At 43.3% G+C, this 19,893-nt stretch overlaps 1 protein-coding gene and 1 long non-coding RNA gene across 2 annotated transcripts in view; both read left to right on the forward strand.

Moving 5' to 3' along the window:
- Positions 1–439: 439 nt before the first annotated feature.
- Positions 440–1,974, forward strand: LOC121903852. The gene is made up of 3 exons (XR_006098111.1): positions 440–671; positions 794–1,188; positions 1,330–1,974. It is a non-coding gene; the product is annotated as an uncharacterized LOC121903852 (long non-coding RNA).
- Positions 1,975–7,692: 5,718 nt separating this feature from the next.
- The window catches only part of LOC121903612 (FH1/FH2 domain-containing protein 1-like), a 32,677-nt gene continuing 20,476 nt past the window's right edge, over positions 7,693–19,893 (forward strand). The window contains exons 1-2 of the mRNA XM_042420805.1: positions 7,693–8,593; positions 13,620–13,726. Coding sequence (XP_042276739.1) covers positions 8,291–8,593; positions 13,620–13,726 — 410 coding nt within the window. The 5' untranslated portion in view covers positions 7,693–8,290. The remainder of the gene's footprint in view (positions 8,594–13,619; positions 13,727–19,893) is intronic.

Raw genomic sequence — 19,893 nt, forward strand, 5'->3', positions numbered from 1 at the left:
AAAACTTGATGTGACTAATTCATATGAGCTTCACACAGACTTTTAAATGACTGGCTGGTTTAACACACTGGGAACACTGGGAACTGGTTCTTTAACATTTTTAAAAAAGCAGGCGGATAAAAGTGTAGACGTAGTTTCTTTTCTGTCCAAGTTTCATCATCATTCATTCATCATTCGATAGTTCTTTTGCAAGCAGGAGCAGTTTAGAAACTCTTCTTCATGGTGCATTTGAGAACGTGTCAGTGTCCAACATCTGATGATCTGCTGCCAGAAGCCTCGCTGATGATGTCAGCAGGTCAGGCTCAGAGGACAACCAACAAACAAACATGGATGCTGTGAACAGGATGAAGTTTCATTTGATTAAAAATGTTTCTGTCCAGGACTCAAGTAGCCCCGCCCCCCCCCCTCCCCCGGTGACACACCTGGACACGTGCCCGGACCAAACACCGCCGTCACTGATAACACTGATAACACTGATAAGAGTTTTAAGAGCGATAAGACATGTGGGACGATGTGGGACGAAGGTCGCAGAGACTGCAGAGTCACCAGAGCAGGAAACAGCCTCACAGACAGGAAGTGAGCGGCGTTACCTCGACAGGTGACACGTGGAGGGAAAATCTACAAATCTACAACCTGCAACAGTTTTTACTGCAGGTCACAACAAACAGGAAGTGAGAAAATAACATTCTCAGTTTGAATACTGAACGAGTTCATTCATAATGCTTCCTTATCCCATCATTTCCTTTTCTTCCTCCGTCTCTCCCTCCTCTTCCTCCTCTCTTACCTTCTCCAGCAGGTAGACGTGAGACCTGAGAAACACAACACACATGATACGTTAAGAGAAGAGATGTGAGCGTGTCAGAAAGGCTGAGTCATAAATCCCAAACCTCTCAGCAGGGAGAAGACTCGGAGTGTCTCCTGTGGAAGTGTGTGCTCACCAGTACAGAGAGCTGTGGTTGAACTGGTGTTTTACAGGCCAGCCGGGTGTGGAGCTCACAGAGAGAGAGAGAGAGAGAGAGAGAGAGAGAGAGAGAGCCCGCCAACCGAAACAGCTGCAAACGTTCACGAGAGGGGAGTCGGAGCCAGTAACCATGGCAACTGTGGCTCTTAGCAGCATCACTGAAGTGTCATGAATCATCGAGTGGCTCGTTCAGCCAAAACAACAAACAAACACCTCAGAGGTCAGAGGTCAGGGAAAAAGTTTTATTATTATTTTATGCACATTCAACACTGTTTCTACTCTCTGCACTTTATTGTCCTTTTTTACTTGTAGTCTGATTGTTTTTTTACTGTTTTTATTGTATCTGTTCTTGTTGTGTTTGTATACAGAGAGAATGACAACACATCCCGCCTTGAACCTTGAACCTTGAACCTTGAACCTTGAAGGAATCTGCATCACGCCATCGTTCAGCGCTGAAGGACCAGCAGAGGACTGATCGACAGCTCAAGAGGAAATAATCAATACTGATCGGTATTATCCATGTCAGCAGATTGTCAGTGGTCTGAGGACGGTCGGCTGGAAGGAAACTGTCGATACGTGTTCTGCAGCTCCTTCAGTCTGTTAGAACTGAAGAAACAACCGAGTCCAGTTTCCCCCAGTTCAACCCTCCATGGAGATCCATATTATCAGTGTGGCCAAAGCGTGTGTGTGTGTGTGTGTGTGTGTGTGTGTGTTTCAGCGTGTTTCATCACTCAGCTTCTCTTCTTATGCAATCCAGCTGTAAACCGTCCAGACTCAGACGGTGGAGGAACTTCGCCACCTGCTGGACGGAACACAAACTGCAACGACAGGAAAGAAGAAGAAACTTTAGTTCTTGCATCTAAAAACACTTTGTTATAAAGTGTTTTAATATCAAATATAATGAGATATTATTAATATTAAACATATGGCCACGGGAATCTCTTGAACTATTATTGGATGTTTGGATGTAAATGTAATGCTATACTTAATAATATATAACCTCATGAGATACAGACTGTTGTTTCACTGTATATCTGTGACTTTGTTTTCTGTTCTCTCTCGGTTCATGATAGATAAAGTAACATCTATCTATCTATAAACACCAGTATAAACACTGGCTATTGTAGCTGGGTCCACCACACATATACACACAGTCATACACACACTTACACAAACACACACACATGCGCACACACACTTACGCACACGCACGCACACACTTACACACACGCACACACACACTTACACACACGCACACACACTTACACACACGCACATGCACACACGCACACACACGCACACACACACACACACACACACTTACACACACGCACACACACTTACACACACGCACACGCACACACTTACACACACGCACACACGCACACACACACTTACGCACACGCACGCACACACTTACACACACGCACACACACACTTACACACACGCACACACACTTACACACACGCACATGCACACACGCACACACACGCACACACACACACACACACACACTTACACACACGCACACACACTTACACACACGCACACGCACACACTTACACACACGCACACACACTTACACACACGCACATGCACACACGCACACACACGCACACACACACACACACACAACTTACACACACACACACACACACTTACACACACGCACATGCACACACGCACACACACACTTACACACACGCACACACACACACACGCACACACACACACACGCACACACACGCACGCACACACACGCACACACACACACTTACACTGTGTTTTCTGTTTCTCGGTCCATGATACAATATAATAAAATTAAAATAAATGAACTAATAAAACTAAGATCAGAGACAAAATAAATAAGTAATAAAAGCAGAAATGACGACAGGACGCAGACAGAACGGTGCAGGTGAGGAAGTCTTCCAGTGTTTGACCTCATGGTCTGATGGGAGCACTGAGGAGGCTCAGACCAGACTGGGATCTGTCTTTCTTTATTATGATCCCATTAACACCAGTATTCAAGTGCATTCAACTCCATCCAACCCATCATACTCAAAGACAAGCTCAGAGAGATGGAAGTGGATCCTCCTCTGTTTCCTGGATCACTGATTACCTGACAGAAAGGCCTCAGTTTGTCAGGTTGGGGAACTGTGTTTCTGGGACAGTAATGAGCAGCACGGGGGCTCCACAGGGGACTGTACCGGCTCCATCCCTGTTCACATTATATACCTCAGACTTCAAATACAACTCTGAGTTCTGCCACATCCAGAAATACTCGGATGACACTGCTATTATAGCGTGTATCAGGAATACAGGGATCTAATAACAGCCTTCAGTGACTGGAGTCGCCTTCAACTGAACACCTCAAAAACAAAGGAGATGATCGTGGATTTCCTCCTCTGGAGTCAGTGAAAATCTGTGAAGTGGACATTGAAGTGGTGCACACCTACAAATATCGAGAGGTCCTTGTGGATGACAAGCTGGACTGGTCCTTTAACACCGACGCCCTCTACAGGAAGGGGGCAGAGCCGCCTGTTCTTCCTGCAGACACTGAGGTCCTTTGATGTGTGTGTGGAAATGATGACGGTGGTGGCCGGTGCCGCGGTGTGCTGGGGAGGCACCAAGCGATTAGACGAGCTGGTCAAAAAGCGAGCTCAGTGCCGGGCAGGAGATTGGACCTGCTAAGATCTGTGGTGGAGAGAGACACACTGGACAAACTGAAAGTTATAACAGACAATAGCAGAGACTTTCTCCACAGTCTCCAGGAGCGACGGAGGAGTCGCTGCAGCAGTCGGCTCATCTCATTGTGCTGCAGAACGGAGCGATTCAGGAGATCCTTCATCCCCACAACAACAAGACTGATCAATTTCTCCTGAATGGACTGGATCCCCCTCAGGGATCAATAAAGTCATATCTATCTATCTATAAACACTGGCTATTGTAGCTGGGGTCCACCACACATGTAGTCATACACACACACTTACACACACACACACACACACACACACTTACACAAACACACACACACACACACACGCACACACACACACACACACACACACGCACACACACACACATACACACACACACACGCACACACACACACGCACACACACATACACACACGCGCACACACACACACACACACACACACACACACGCACACACACATACACACACGCATACACGCGCACACACGCACGCACACACACACACACACACACACGCACACACACACACTTACACACACACACACACACATTTACACACACACACACGCACACACACGCACACACACACTTACACGCACACACACACTTACACGCACGCACACACACACACACGCCCACACACACACACGCCCACACACACACACACACTAATCTATAATCTACTCTATAATCTCTATAATCTCTGTAATCTATTCTATAATCTCTATAATCTACTCTATAATCTCTATAATCTCTATAATCTACTCTATAATCTCTATAATCTACTCTATAATCTACTCTATAATCTCTATAATCTACTCTATAATCTCTATAATCTACTCTATAATCTACTCTATAATCTCTATAATCTACTCTATAATCTATTCTATAATCTCTATAATCTACTCTATAATCTACTCTATAATCTCTATAATCTACTCTATAATCTACTCTATAATCTCTATAATCTACTCTATAATCTATTCTATAATCTCTATAATCTACTCTATAATCTCTATAATCTACTCTATAATCTACTCTATAATCTCTATAATCTACTCTATAATCTCTATAATCTACTCTATAATCTACTCTATAATCTCTATAATCTACTCTATAATCTACTCTATAATCTACTCTATAATCTCTATAATCTCTATAATCTACTCTATAATCTCTATAATCTACTCTATAATCTCTATAATCTACTCTATAATCTATTCTATAATCTCTATAATCTACTCTATAATCTGTATAATCTACTCTATAATCTACTCTATAATCTGTATAATCTACTCTATAATCTACTCTATAATCTCTATAATCTACTCTATAATCTACTCTATAATCTCTATAATCTCTATAATCTACTCTATAATCTCTATAATCTCTATAATCTACTCTATAATCTCTATAATCTCTATAATCTACTCTATAATCTCTATAATCTACTCTATAATCTCTATAATCTCTATAATCTACTCTACTTGTGTATCTTTTGAATGTCATCTGCACATTGTTTTGTCCAGAATCAGTAAATCAGTGACAGTTTGAGTTAAAGCGTATTGTGTGTAACGCTGGCTCACAGTAACAGATTGATAAAGTTAATCTGATGTTGTTGCTGCTGTATCGATGTTTGAGTCACTCTGAGACCAGCTGGAGGCGCCAGAGTTGCTTCATACGTACAGAATCACAGAATCACCTCCAGACTAAACACCTTTTATCTTCTGTTGTTGATGCCGACGTGAACATTTCAAAATGTGTCGTTTTCTATCTCAGTTACAGCAGAACAGACGTTCCCTGAAGTCTCACCGGCAGATCTAGAGATCAATCACTCTCACTGTGGTCTCAGACGAGCTTCAAGGACGAGTTCACAGTTTATCAAGTGTCTTAAACCAACAGTCAGTCATCAAATGAGCATTAAAGCTGTGTTTCTTGCTGTAATCATTCCTCCTGTTCATACTGACCATTAGAAGATCCCTTCATAATGACCTTACAATGGAAGTGATGGAGGACAAAATCCACAGTCTGAAGCTAATATGAAGCTTCAGCATCCAAATGAGTCAAATCAAGTAGATATCTTTCAACGTTACAGTCTTTTTAGTGCCAAAGTCCCTCTTTTTGTTACTATACTTCCACCTGCAGCTCAACAGGGAAACACTGTCCGAGGAAACACAAAGAGGGAATTTGATGCTAAAAAGACTGTAAATGTGTCAGATATCCACTTGATATGACTAACTCAGACTGATGAAGCTGAATAGAAGCTTCACACAGACTTTAAATGACTGTGTGGACACACTGTGGATTTTATCCTCCATCACTTCCATTGAAAGCACATTTGAAGGATCTTTTAATATCCAGTATGAACAGAAGGAATGATTACAGACACCTGACTGCTGCTTTAACACACTGGAAACACTGGGAACACTGGGAACTGGTCCTTTAAGTAAAAGATGTGAATACGAGCAGTGAAGTCCTTCAGCCACCAGAGGTCGCTGTTCTCCAACAAGCTGCTCTGAGCATCACAACACTGAACTGTGTTCACAATAATGCAGATGTTCTGTTTAACTGTTGAATGTCTGCATGATGATCAATAAGAGGAAAAAACACATTTACCAGGGTTGTTGTCAGTGACGTTTCTTCTTCTTCTGTTGTTTTTAGCTGACGGAGCAGATCAGTGAACTGACCTCAGAACAGCCTCCAACACTGTTTCCATACACCTGTCTATGACGTCATACTCCTGCTCTGGGTTTCCAAACTGGGGTCGCATGACGTTACTGCTGGGCGGGCTCCAATCAAGTCAACGCTCACAAAACCGGATGTGCTGTGATACTATCTTCAAAATAATGGTCGTCATGGAGCCTCAAAAATAAATGAATGAATAAATAAATAAATGTAGAAATACAGCAAATAAAATTGAAAATAAATTGAAAAAATGAAATTAATTATGTTCTTTTTTGTTACCAAAATGTATTTATTTGTTATTTATATAAATATTTGATTATTTATTTCTACATTTATTTATATATATCTATGTCATTTTTCGTCCTCCATACCTGAGCAGTTTGAAATTGCTCAATATTTCCTTCATGTTTATGTGTCTGTATAATATAGACAAACATCTAACTCCTTACAAAATCCCCTTCACAGTCCTGGTTCAACAGAACAGCTGTCAGCACTGATTTTAAGATAAAAGGGGATAATCTCCAAAAACAAAATACTGGTTCTTCACAAGCAGCAACAAACATCTTAAAACTGAAGCTAAAGCAACAAAATCACAGACGGCCGCTGGCTGCTCCAACTGCCTCAACTTCTCTCTAGAAATACAAGTCAGTCATTGTTTCCAACAAGTCATTCTAGTCTCAATCTCTAAATTCAGACCCTCTAATAAGTGAGCTGGTGGCCGTTTGGGAATTATTTCTCTGTTAATAAGTTTTGAAGACTTATAGTAGCTTTGATGTCTGCGGTGTGGATGTTGATTGACAGCTGTGATTGACAGCTGGCTCCAGGACTCACACTATTGATGCAATATTTCACTAAGTTTAATGTTACTTGATTATGATATCTGCCCTGTAAGTTAGCTGATGTTAGCACAAGTCTGCAGCGCTCTGTGTTCCCAGTAAGCTAGCTTTAGCTTCAGCGGCTCTGAGGCATTGCGTTAACGTTAGCTTCAGCAGCTCTGAGGCATCGCGTTAACGTTAGCTTCAGCGGCTCTGAGGCATCGCGTTAACATTAGCTTCAGCATCTCTGAGGCATTGCGTTAACGTTAGCTTCAGCAGCTCTGAGGCATCACGTTAAGGTTAGCTTCAGCGGCTCTGAGGCATCGCGTTAACGTTAGCTTCAGCGGCTCTGAGGCATCGCGTTAACATTAGCTTCAGCATCTCTGAGGCATTGCGTTAACGTTAGCTTCAGCAGCTCTGAGGCATCACGTTAAGGTTAGCTTCAGCGGCTCTGAGGCATCGCGTTAACGTTAGCTTCAGCGGCTCTGAGGCATCGCGTTAACGTTAGCTTCAGCGGCTGTGGGTAGCTGGTGGAGAGAGAAGTTATGATATTACTTTTGGGTTTGTAGTCTTTTACAGTTTTAGGCTTCAACAGTTTTATGACAAACTGCAACTTTCTTGACTTGCAAATCTTTTTAATCAACAAACATCATATATGTAATTCATGGCACAATTCAAACTGGATCAAAAAATGATTTGTATCTCGCCGTTGATGATCACCATAAATGTTTTCTGAAATGAAGTCCCACGGTGGTCCAGTGGAAGACGAGGGACTCAGGCTCTATTTTATCATAAATGTGGCAAAAAACCACAGAGCTTTTGTTTATATTTTATTTAACCAGGAAAAGTCTCATTGAGATTAAAAATCTCTTTTACAAGAGTGTCCGGGCCAAGACAGGCAGCAGCACAATTATCAGACAAACATGAAACAATTTACAATGAAAAAAATGAATAAATTACAGGCTAATAAAATATGTTGAAAATATTTTGAGAGGTGTAGTACTTGTATATACCATCAGTAGTTTATTTCAATATTAAAAAAAAAAAAAGACGTTAAAAGTTCAAATAATTTTTTCCCATATATTATTGGCAACGTGTCTTTTATTTTGAAATGTGCCACCGGAAGCGCTTCACGGTCCGGTGCTCGGTGTTCGGTTCAGCGAGCAGCGGTGTCTCTTCATTTAGAGCGCTGCTCGACACCGAGCAGCACAGACGCTTGTATCCGCAGCTCGGTGGCCGTCCCTCGGCCATGGCCTCCGTCACCTGCCGGGTCCAGTACCTGGAGGACTCGGACCCGTTCATCTGCACCAACTTCCCCGAACCTCGAAGACCTCCGACGGTCAGCCTGGAGGAGAACCTGCCGCTCAGCGAGCAGATCTCCGGGATACACAAGCTGCTGGAGGCGCCTCTCAAGGTGGGTCGGTAACTCTCCGCAGGTGTTGCTGTGTATGTGGGGACCTGCAGTACTCACATACTGTACTGAAGTAAAAGTATTAATACTACAAGTAAAAATACTCCAGGACAAGAAAAAATCCTGCATTTAAAACCACACTAAAGTAAAAGTAAACAAGTATTACCAATAAAGTAAAGTAAATCGTTCTGGATTTTTTACTTGTAATGAAGTATTTTTACATTGTGGTACTAATACTTTTACTGAAGTAAAGGATCTGAGTACTTCTTCAGGTCACAGAATCTGATGGTTCACCAAATGCGGCGTAACACCTGATACAAAATGATAATTAATGACAGCAAACAGGACTTTAAATAACTTTAAACTTGTGTTAAATGTTTGTAGTGACTGATTAAACTCACCTGTAAAGTTTCTCAGGTGTGAGAGCTCCAACACTCTGTTTTTATCTCCATTTACAAATCAAGGAATTTAATTTTCTGTCTCTTATTTATCAGGCGGAGAAGATTTAAAAGTAGTTTAAAGGTGACTGGTCGCACCAGAATGTGGAGGAAATCTACTGTTTTCTATTTTCAGTCTGGTTTTTACATTCCTGAAATCTGAAATCCACTCAAGTGCTTTAAAAAGTTTAGTATCTTTCAACATTAAAACATTTTTAAAGTGCAGTTAGGATGCCGTGCAGGATATGAAATTTAACTTGACTCAGAATGTAGTGACACGCAGACAAAGTGTTCAAATAAGTGAGAGTCAGAGCAGACGTCCAGTTTTCTGTGATGTTTAAATACTGAACAGTAGTTCTTGGGGTTCAGGTCTGATCCTGGAGTCAGTAAGTAGATCCGTCCCAGATGACCTGAGAGGTCTGAGACGCTTCAGGCCGAAGCAGCAGATCAGAAAACATTCAGTAGTGTTTTAAAATCATTTCTGACGTGAGGTTTTCCAGCCGTCTGCTCAAACCTGTGAAGACTCTGTTCCAGTAGTCGAGTTTATTAAACCTCCTGATGCTGCTTGTGATGCTGCAGCCGTTCACAACTGCACCCTGAACAAGACAAAAACACAGAATTCAGTATTTAAAGTAGACAAACTGTACTGTGGTTATTCTCTAACATCTTTAAAGCCAGTTAGATTATTGTTTTTATTTAAAAGAGGACTGCACAGATTCCTGTAACATTGTTGGGAGAGATATCATCATTTTTTATTTCACACACTCTTCTTCCTTGTACAAACCCGGCGAACCTGCCGGCCTCCAGCAGAGATGAAGAGCTGGAGATGTAGAAGCAGGCAGCTGTTTGCTAACGTGTTAGCCACAACTCCAGATGTCAGATGTTGTGTTTACAGACTGTTATTCTGCCTCTGTGTGGCTAAAAACAGCAGCTAATGCAGTAGTAGTAGTAGTAGTAGTAGTAGTAGTAGTAGTAGTAGTGGTAGTAGTAGTAGTAGTAGTAGTGGTGGTAGTAGTAGTAGTAGTAGTAGTAGTAGTAGTAGTGGTAGTAGTAGTAGTAGTAGTATTAGTAGTAGTAGTAGTAGTAGTAGTGGTGGTAGTAGTAGTAGTAGTAGTAGTAGTAGTAGTGGTAGTGGTGGTAGTAGTATTAGTAGTAGTAGTAGTAGTAGTAGTAGTAGTAGTAGTAGTAGTAGTGGTGGTAGTAGTAGTAGTAGTAGTAGTAGTAGTAGTAGTAGTAGTAGTTGTAAACATTGTCAGGTTTCTTTAAAGTTGATGAATCATTTCTGTAACATGTGAGCTGTTTCTTAGACGCTGACCAATGATCAACACATAAACTGAAAATATAAAGGACCGAGACTAGAACCCTGAGGAACCCCATTAATAATTATTGACATTGATTATTGTGTCTGCTAGCAGCTGTTAGCTAACATGTTAGCCACAGCTACTGTATGAGCTGCTGAAATATCAGATGTTGTGTTTATTAGATTATTATGTTTTAAACAGCAGCTTTAACATACATGTCTCTATATTTTTCACTGCTGTGAAGCTGGAGGGCTTGTAGGTGATGTCAGATGTATTTTTAGCTTGTGTTTCCTCAGAAGTGGCTTAAAAATATAAATAAAGCTTTAACTGAGTAGTTTTCGTTGCCTAAACTCGACCAAACCTGAACCACTGAGGTTTCACATCAGAAAACACTCATGTTGTTAGTTTATGTAACAGTCATGATGATGATGATGATGATGATGATGATGTTGTTTTGGTCTTGGAGGACTCGTGTGTTACTTGTTAGCATGTGAACTGAAAATATAAAATTATTGACAGTAATAACGGGAGGATCATGTTTGCTAACAGCCTCAGTTAAAGATGTTGTGTTAGCAGCTAAAATATCATGAAATCCTCTCCGACTGTGCAGCGCTGCAGCCACAGAACGAGGAGCGGCTGCACATCACAGTGATTCATCAAACACGGTTTGGTGAAGGAGTTGCCATCCAGAAAAAGCCACTAACAGTCCCGGTCCAGCTTCCTGTTGGTCGTCTGACTAATGATGCGTCTGTTTTGTCCTGTTTTGATGGTTGTGCAGGGAGTGCAGTTTTTCCAAACAGGAAGTGAATGCAGCGCGCTGTGTTCATGCTTCAGAGTCTCTAACTCAGCATGAAGTCACCCTCGCAGTCACATATCAGTTAGTCATTTTTCATCGTGGCGCTCATTCCTCAGTTATCACAGAGGCTAAAGTACACTGCTGCAGATAAAGTGGCTGTTAGAGCAGCGAGGAGCCTGACGCCTGGTTCAGTTTGGTGTTTTCCTGTTCAGGCTCTTTATTAAAGGAAGGATGATCATTACTCAGCAGTCTGTTTGAACACGCTGTGCTTCGTATTTCATCCTTCTTATCAAAGTGCTGCAGCCTGTTACAGCGCTCATCATTCCTGCCAGAACGCCACTTTTCTTTATCATTTTTTTTTTATTAAAGTCAGTTTGTGGAAGATGCTGCGGTTGAAAGTAGAGTAACTCGGCTGCTGCGAGGCGTTCGGAGCCCCGCGAGAATCTCCAGGATCAGATAAAGACCAGAGAGCGCCGCTCCCACCAGATTACATTCCTCCGCTGACCCCCTAATTGTTCCCATCATGCTCTGGGGCTCGACCCCTCAGGCTCAGATCTGAGGAGGTGATACGACTGATTCCTTAAAGTGAAATCCTCCTCCTCCTCCTCCTCCTGGATGTGTTCTGGGTCGAGCTGAGTGATTGTGGAGGAACAGGGTGGGACCTGTAAACAGGAGATAAGCTGGATGGATGGATGGACGGATGTAATACTAACAGCAGAGTGATGATAAGAACTGAACAGGCTCTTCCTTCCTCATATGTGGAGCAGCGGCTGCAGAACAAGCAGCCTTTAACACACTGACGGAGCTTCAAACAGGATGATAATGTAACAATCCTGCAGCTCTGCAGTGTTAGAAGTGTGCATATATGCAATATACTGGAATACTGGTTTGTTCCTTTCCTGACGAGATGATGTCAGCTTGTCACATGACCGTCAACGTGCGTCTGCTCTGTAGCCTTAGTTGCTATGGTGGTTGCTAAGGTGGTTGCCAAGGGGTTTCCATGTGTTGTTCACGTTGTCCACTCTGATATTTCCGATGTGATTCAGCTCCGATATGTACGGAGAAAGAAGCAGAGGAAAGAAGTGAGTTTGTTTTGGGTGTAAATGGTGCAGAGATGTTGCAGAAGTTTGTCAGATGAAGTGGAAATCTTCCAGAATGAGTCTGTTGAGTGTTTTGTGTTGTTGTTGTTGTTGTTGTTGTTGTCACGGCTCAGCGAGCACGTCCGCTGAAAAAACAGAACATTTTGTACGACGGACTGTCAGTTCAGACGACGTCCAGCTGATCTGTTTGAGTCTGCAGAGCAACACGAGGTCATTGAACCAGGCGCTGCGTCGGCCAATCGCATCGCATTAATACACACGTTCCTGATGGATGACTGAACGTCAACGCTGTCTGAGTGTTAGAAATCTCTGTGCTGTGTCTCTTGTACCTGCAGCCGCGGCTCACTGGTCTGAGCTGCAGGAGGTCAGCAGCTCAGCGCGGCGCTGCGTCACAGCTGGGTGTGTGAACAGGTACACACAGCACACCTGGCCGCGCCCCAGCTGTGCTGATGAGGTCAGAGGTTATTTAAAGTCCTGCAGAGAGGAGCAAGCGGCTCAGACAGGCAGGACGTGTGTTGCTGCTGCTGCTGCTGTTGTTGTTGTAGAAGAAGAATGTGACTCCGCTGGTACGTCGTCATCGCCGCTGCAGCAGCTCGCTATCAGCATCAGACCTGATTCCAGCTTCATACCTGACTATGACTCACCGCACGGCTACGACACGCCGCCCGCCAGCCGGCCCGCCGGCACGCCAGCTCGCCTATAAATAGACTGAAAACATTCAGAGCTGAACTCTGCATTCACACAAACACATGTGCAGCCGGCGCTGCTGCTGCAGAGACGTCATGAATCACTGAAGCTTTGATGAATGTTCAGTTAAACAGAAGCTGATAAGTGAACGACTCCTCGTTCAGCTGAAGATGAGGAGGAAGCAGCAGAGGAGGATTTAAATAAAACTACCTTGATACAAAAAGTACAGAAGTACAATTATAATCAATCTTCATCATCATCATCATCATCACAATAATAATAATAAGTCATAGACATAAAACACCAGATCAATGCAGGAATAAAATTAAATAAGATTCAAAATCAAACAGATTTTATTAAAAATAGAAAAACAAATCTTCATGTGAGAAGTAAGTGAAGCTGTTTAACAGGAGGAGAAAGTATAAAGTGACGTCTGTCGTCATCTCTTCATCATCATCTGAAGATGAACATGTTGACATATCTGCTCATAAATAAACTAGAACCGGTTCAGTCAGTCAGGAAGTGTTTACACTGACGACTGTTAGATCACTTTCACCTTCACGTGTCAGTGTGACACACTCGTCCAGTACGGGTGTCAACATGCTGAAGTTATTTATGTTGTTTATTCTAATAAACTGTGTGTTTGTGTTTGTGTGTGTGTGTGTGTGTGTGTGTGTGTGTGTGTGTGTGTGTGTGTGTGTGTGTCAGTTGGAGGAGTGCACCCTCCAGTTGTCTCCTAATGGAAACTATCTGGACCTGGACGCGTCTCTGTCCGAGCAGAGAGACGAGCTGGAGAGCTTCTACGAAGACGTGACGTAAGAACACCTGTCTCACACCTCTCTCACCTGTCACCTGTCTCACCTGTCTCACCTCTCACCTCTCTCACCTCTCACCTCTCTCACCTCTCACCTGTCTCACCTGTCTCACCTCTCAGCTGTGGGTTCAGTAGTGATTCTGTCTATCTGAGACAAACAGCAGCTGACTTCATTAAACGCTGACATGTTTTAATGATTAAAATGTATGAAAACAGCTGCAGCAGATCAACATGATTGATCTGCTGAGTCGCTACTTTATATCAGAGACGCACCGATCAGCTTGTTGAGCTACATGTTACAACATGTTACAACATGTTACAACATGTTACAACATATTGTATATATGTGCAACATGTGGACTTTGTACCACATGATCTAGAAAACCAGCTGATGTTGTCAGTAAAAGACTGAAGATGCTTCCAAATTAATGCAGTGAAGTTTTTTAAATTAAACAGCTGCGTACTGACAGTGACCTTCATCAGGATCATTGATCATTATTATTATTATTATTATTATTATTATTATTATTATTATTATTATTATTATCTGCCAGTACTGTTTCATATCTCAGAGGACTGAGGACAGTGTGCTGCAGTAAGTAAATAATTCCTCCTCTGTTCATTTAACTGAAGTGTTATTTCCTAATTGTTTATCCTTCATATATAACTTTAGTATAAATAGTTTATTTTGATTCATATTGTTGTTTTTTCTGACTTTATGTGAATGAAAATGTGCAGATTCACTTGTTTTCTCATTGGAAACAGATAAAAGTCAAAATATCACAAAAGCAAAGTTTGAAGGGAACAACAGACATGTTTATACCTTTTAAGGGATAAACAATTGATGCTGTTGATACTGATATATGAACATATTGTTCTCCAGCTGGCTGAGGAGACTATTATACATGCAAGCATAGATTGTACTAAATATGATCAATAAAGACAATATATGAAGGAAGAACTGAGGAAGACTGGAGTTCAGGAGCTCAGCATTAAAACTTTAATGAAGCTGTCAAGTGGGAGCAGCAGTAGAGTTTTCATTGAGTTTATTAGACAGACAGGATTAATGTGTAGGATTTAATCTCTGGTCCACACTCCGGAGCAGAAGGTGGCGGTAATGCACCTAATACGCTGGTCGCCAACCGCCGTTATAAACCAAGAAGAAGACGATTTTTCCAGCGTGGTACATCCTGTCAGATGAGGTGTTTCCTATCTGTGCAGCTGAAGACAGCAGCTCCTCTGCAGACTGTTTCCTCCGCAGGCTGCACTTCACTCAGCTGCTTCTTCCCACTTTAACCTGAACAACAAACCGGGACTCGGTGCTCCGGTTGGATCCACACGGAGAGCCGAGGCTAACGTTAGCTGAGAGGCTAGCGGAGCATTAGCCGCACAGCCAGCTAACGTAGCGGCAGTTTTCACCGATGCTGATATTTCATATTAGAGCTTTTATCAGCCGATACCGATGACGTGCCGATAATACCGTGCGTCCCTAGAAATCAGTCTCTAAAGATTCCCAACAAGCTAGCGAAGCTGTAAACAGAACCGTGTTCCTGCACATGCTCAGTGGCGTCTGTCTTACACAGAACTGCTCTCTGGAGACTGAAAACATGATGCTGTTGTTAGTCTCCGGATCCGTTTCTAAACTAACTAACGTGATGAAGGATCATGTGACCCAGTGCAGCGGAGTGACTCACTGACGGGTTTTTAATCAGATATATCAGCTGTGATACAAACACAGTACTGGTCAGTAGATCAGTTCCAAACATGAAGACAAATATAGAACATCATCAGAATGATCCTTTAAGTCAGTTATTGGTTATCAGCTCCAACGTTTCAGACCTCTGATGGACGTCTTGTTGTCGTTCTTCTTCTTCTTCTGTCCGTTGTCCTTCGACTGTGAATCAGTTCATCCTCCTTTCACAGCGTGTGAAACACTGACGGTGACTGTTGTCACGGTCTGTAATTAAACACCCGCCAAGCGCCAAACACAGGTGGAGTTTTGTGTTTGGCGAGTAAATGTCAGAAGGCCGTTACGCCACACCGGTCATGTAATAAATATCTGGCGTGAAGGCTCCGAGGAAATGACTCATGTTTGTCAGTGTACAGTGCAGACACGTGCAGCGTCTCAATAATAACTTTATTATCACAATGACATGTACTGAGACAAATGTACAGAACATGTGACACAAAAGACAGTTTATTATTCTGGCCAGTAAAGAATATTTTTTTCCTCTGGCAGCTGAGTCCAAAAGTTAATTTTGGACTCTGGCAGCAGTTCTGCCTTTATGATGGGAAAAAGACACTGGAGATGATTTATTTGCTGTGTTATGTCAGAAGGATGCCAGCAGGGTTTACTGTGTGTGTGTGTGTGTGTGTGTGTGTGTGTGTGTGTGTGTGTGTCAGCTGACTCTCTGGCCGCTCTAACGAAGGACGGAGTATAAAAACGGAGCGTCGACGTCATTTGAAACAAGACCTGGAAACTGTGTGTGTGTGTGATTTTCATGTGATGACGTCATCGAGGATCTCAGAACGGTTCCTTTTTTAGCGTTTAAGCAAACAGAAACTCTCTTTTCTTCTTCCTTTCTTTTTCCTTCCCTTCTTTCCTTAGTTTCTCTTTCTGCTTCTCCGTCCTCTTTTTCCCTCCCTCTCTCTCTCTCTCCCTCTCTCTCTCCCTCTCTCTCTCTCCCTCTCTCTCATTCTTTCCATACCTCCATGCAGTCGATCTTTCCGTGCTCTAATCCCAGCAGGCCACAGTCTGCTGCTGCTGGTTTATATGGAAACTGAGCTGTTCTGAGATCAGCTGAGTGAAGCTTCAGTCGTCTCTACCTGCTGCTGTTGTTTCACCACAACATGAAGTTAAAACATCTGCAGCAGCTCTGTGTTCACTTCATCAACATATTGATCATCCAGATGATTATTGGAGAATCTGAAGCTGCAGGAGAGTAAAGATGATGAGTAGCTGCTGGTAGAGGACACGCTGCTTCATTCATTGAAAGGATGGAACTGGTCCCCAGCTCACCTGCAGCAGCTGCTTCCTGAACCCAGAACATCAGTATTATTATCAGCTGTTATTCGTGGATCTGCTGCTGCTTCAAAACGAGACATTAAAGTGAAGTCTGAGCAGAGAGAAGATGAAGAACAGTGTTATTATAGAAGATGATGATGATTACACTGTATGACTGTTTCATCTGGATCATGATGAGTCGGTTCTGTCTCGTTCTGCAGCAACATCAGCGAAGGTTAAAGGAAGTTCAGTTTATATTTGTAAAGAGGAAGATGACGGAGTGAGAGGTCAGCTGGGGTCATCTGGGGTCATCTGGGGTCAGCTGGGGTCAGCTGGGGTCATCTGGGGTCAGCTGGGGTCAGCTGGGGTCATCTGGGGTCATCTGGGGTCGTTATCTATCAGTCTGTATAAACACTGATGGAAACGCTGCTTCTTCTTCTACAAGATCAATTCTGTTAAATGTTGATATTTGCTCTCTGTTGTTTATTGGTCATTAAGAAGAAACAAACAACCAGCTGATGTTGCTGATTGATCAGAGTCTCGTTTTATTATATCTGAAATATTTCACATATTTTATTGTAATGTTCTGTTCTATTTGATTCTGATCAGCTGGTTGTTGTGTAGCTTGTTGCATCAAGTAAACTCATCACATGTTTACGTTTGTTTCTACGGTAACGTCGGTGTTTAACCATCATCATCATCATCATCACCTCTGACTTCGTCTCCGTGCAGCAGAAGTCTTCCTCACCATCGCTGCGAGTTATTTACATCACTGTCCCGCCTCTTCCTGCGATCTGATTGGATGAATCTGTTGACTGACTGCAGCTGATGAAGATACAAACTGACAGGTTGAACTGGTTGTACTGGTCAGAGAGTCTGAACTGGTTGTACTGGTCAGTGAGTCTGAACTGGTTGTACTGGTCAGTGAGTCTGAACTGGTTGTACTGGTCAGAGAGGTTGAACTAGTTGTACTGGTCAGAGAGCCTGAACTGGTTGTACTGGTCAGTGAGTCTGAACTGGTTGTACTGGTCAGTGAGTCTGAACTGGTTGTACTGGTCAGAGAGCCTGAACTGGTTGTACTGGTCAGAGAGCCTGAACTGGTTGTACTGGTCAGAGAGCCTGAACTGGTTGTACTGGTCAGTGAGTCTGAACTGGTTGTACTGGTCAGAGAGGTTGAACTGGTTGTACTGGTCAGTGAGGTTGAACTGGTTGTACTGGTCAGTGAGTCTGAACTGGTTGTACTGGTCAGTGAGTCTGAACTGGTTGTACTGGTCAGAGAGGTTGAACTAGTTGTACTGGTCAGAGAGCCTGAACTGGTTGTACTGGTCAGTGAGTCTGAACTGGTTGTACTGGTCAGAGAGCCTGAACTGGTTGTACTGGTCAGAGAGCCTGAACTGGTTGTACTGGTCAGAGAGCCTGAACTGGTTGTACTGGTCAGTGAGTCTGAACTGGTTGTACTGGTCAGAGAGCCTGAACTGGTTGTACTGGTCAGAGAGCCTGAACTGGTTGTACTGGTCAGTGAGTCTGAACTGGTTGTACTGGTCAGAGAGTCTGAACTGGTTGTACTGGTCAGTGAGGTTGAACTGGTTGTACTGGTCAGAGAGTCTGAACTGGTTGTACTGGTCAGTGAGGTTGAACTGGTTGTACTGGTCAGTGAGGTTGAACTGGTTGTACTGGTCAGTGAGGTTGAACTGGTTGTACTGGTCAGTGAGTCTGAACTGGTTGTACTGGTCAGAGAGTCTGAACTGGTTGTACTGGTCAGAGAGTCTGAACTGGTTGTACTGGTCAGAGAGTCTGAACTGGTTGTACTGGTCAGTGAGTCTGAACTGGTTGAACTGGTTGTACTGGTCAGTGAGGTTGAACTGGTTGAACTGGTTGTACTGGTCAGTGAGGTTGAACTGGTTGTACTGGTCAGAGAGTCTGAACTGGTTGAACTGGTTGTACTGGTCAGTGAGTCTGAACTGGTTGTACTGGTCAGAGAGTCTGAACTGGTTGAACTGGTTGTACTGGTCAGAGAGTCTGAACTGGTTGTACTGGTCAGTGAGTCTGAACTGGTTGAACTGGTTGTACTGGTCAGTGAGGTTGAACTGGTTGTACTGGTCAGAGAGTCTGAACTGGTTGAACTGGTTGTACTGGTCAGTGAGGTTGAACTGGTTGTACTGGTCAGTGAGTCTGAACTGGTTGAACTGGTTGTACTGGTCAGTGAGGTTGAACTGGTTGTACTGGTCAGTGAGGTTGAACTGGTTGTACTGGTCAGTGAGGTTGAACTGGTTGTACTGGTCAGTGAGGTTGAACTGGTTGTACTGGTCAGAGAGTCTGAACTGGTTGAACTGGTCAGAGAGTCTGAACTGGTTGTACTGGTCAGTGAGTCTGAACTGGTTGAACTGGTTGTACTGGTCAGTGAGGTTGAACTGGTTGTACTGGTCAGTGAGGTTGAACTGGTTGTACTGGTCAGAGAGTCTGAACTGGTTGAACTGGTCAGTGAGGTTGAACTGGTTGTACTGGTCAGAGAGTCTGAACTGGTTGTACTGGTCAGAGAGTCTGAACTGGTTGTACTGGTCAGAGAGTCTGAACTGGTTGAACTGGTCAGAGAGTCTGAACTGGTTGTACTGGTCAGTGAGTCTGAACTGGTTGTACTGGTCAGTGAGTCTGAACTGGTTGTACTGGTCAGTGAGGTTGAACTGGTTGTACTGGTCAGAGAGTCTGAACTGGTTGAACTGGTCAGTGAGGTTGAACTGGTTGTACTGGTCAGTGAGTCTGAACTGGTTGAACTGGTCAGTGAGTCTGAACTGGTTGTACTGGTCAGAGAGGTTGAACTGGTTGAACTGGTCAGTGAGTCTGAACTGGTTGAACTGGTCAGTGAGTCTGAACTGGTTGTACTGGTCAGAGAGGTTGAACTGGTTGAACTGGTCAGTGAGTCTGAACTGGTTGTACTGGTCAGTGAGTCTGAACTGGTTGTACTGGTCAGAGAGGTTGAACTGGTTGAACTGGTCAGTGAGTCTGAACTGGTTGTACTGGTCAGTGAGTCTGAACTGGTTGAACTGGTCAGAGAGCCTGAACTGGTTGTACTGGTCAGTGAGTCTGAACTGGTTGAACTGGTCAGTGAGTCTGAACTGGTTGTACTGGTCAGTGAGTCTGAACTGGTTGAACTGGTCAGAGAGTCT

Source organism: Thunnus maccoyii, chromosome 1 (genome assembly GCF_910596095.1).
Source record: "Thunnus maccoyii chromosome 1, fThuMac1.1, whole genome shotgun sequence".
In the NCBI taxonomy this organism is placed as follows: Eukaryota; Metazoa; Chordata; class Actinopteri; order Scombriformes; family Scombridae; genus Thunnus; species Thunnus maccoyii.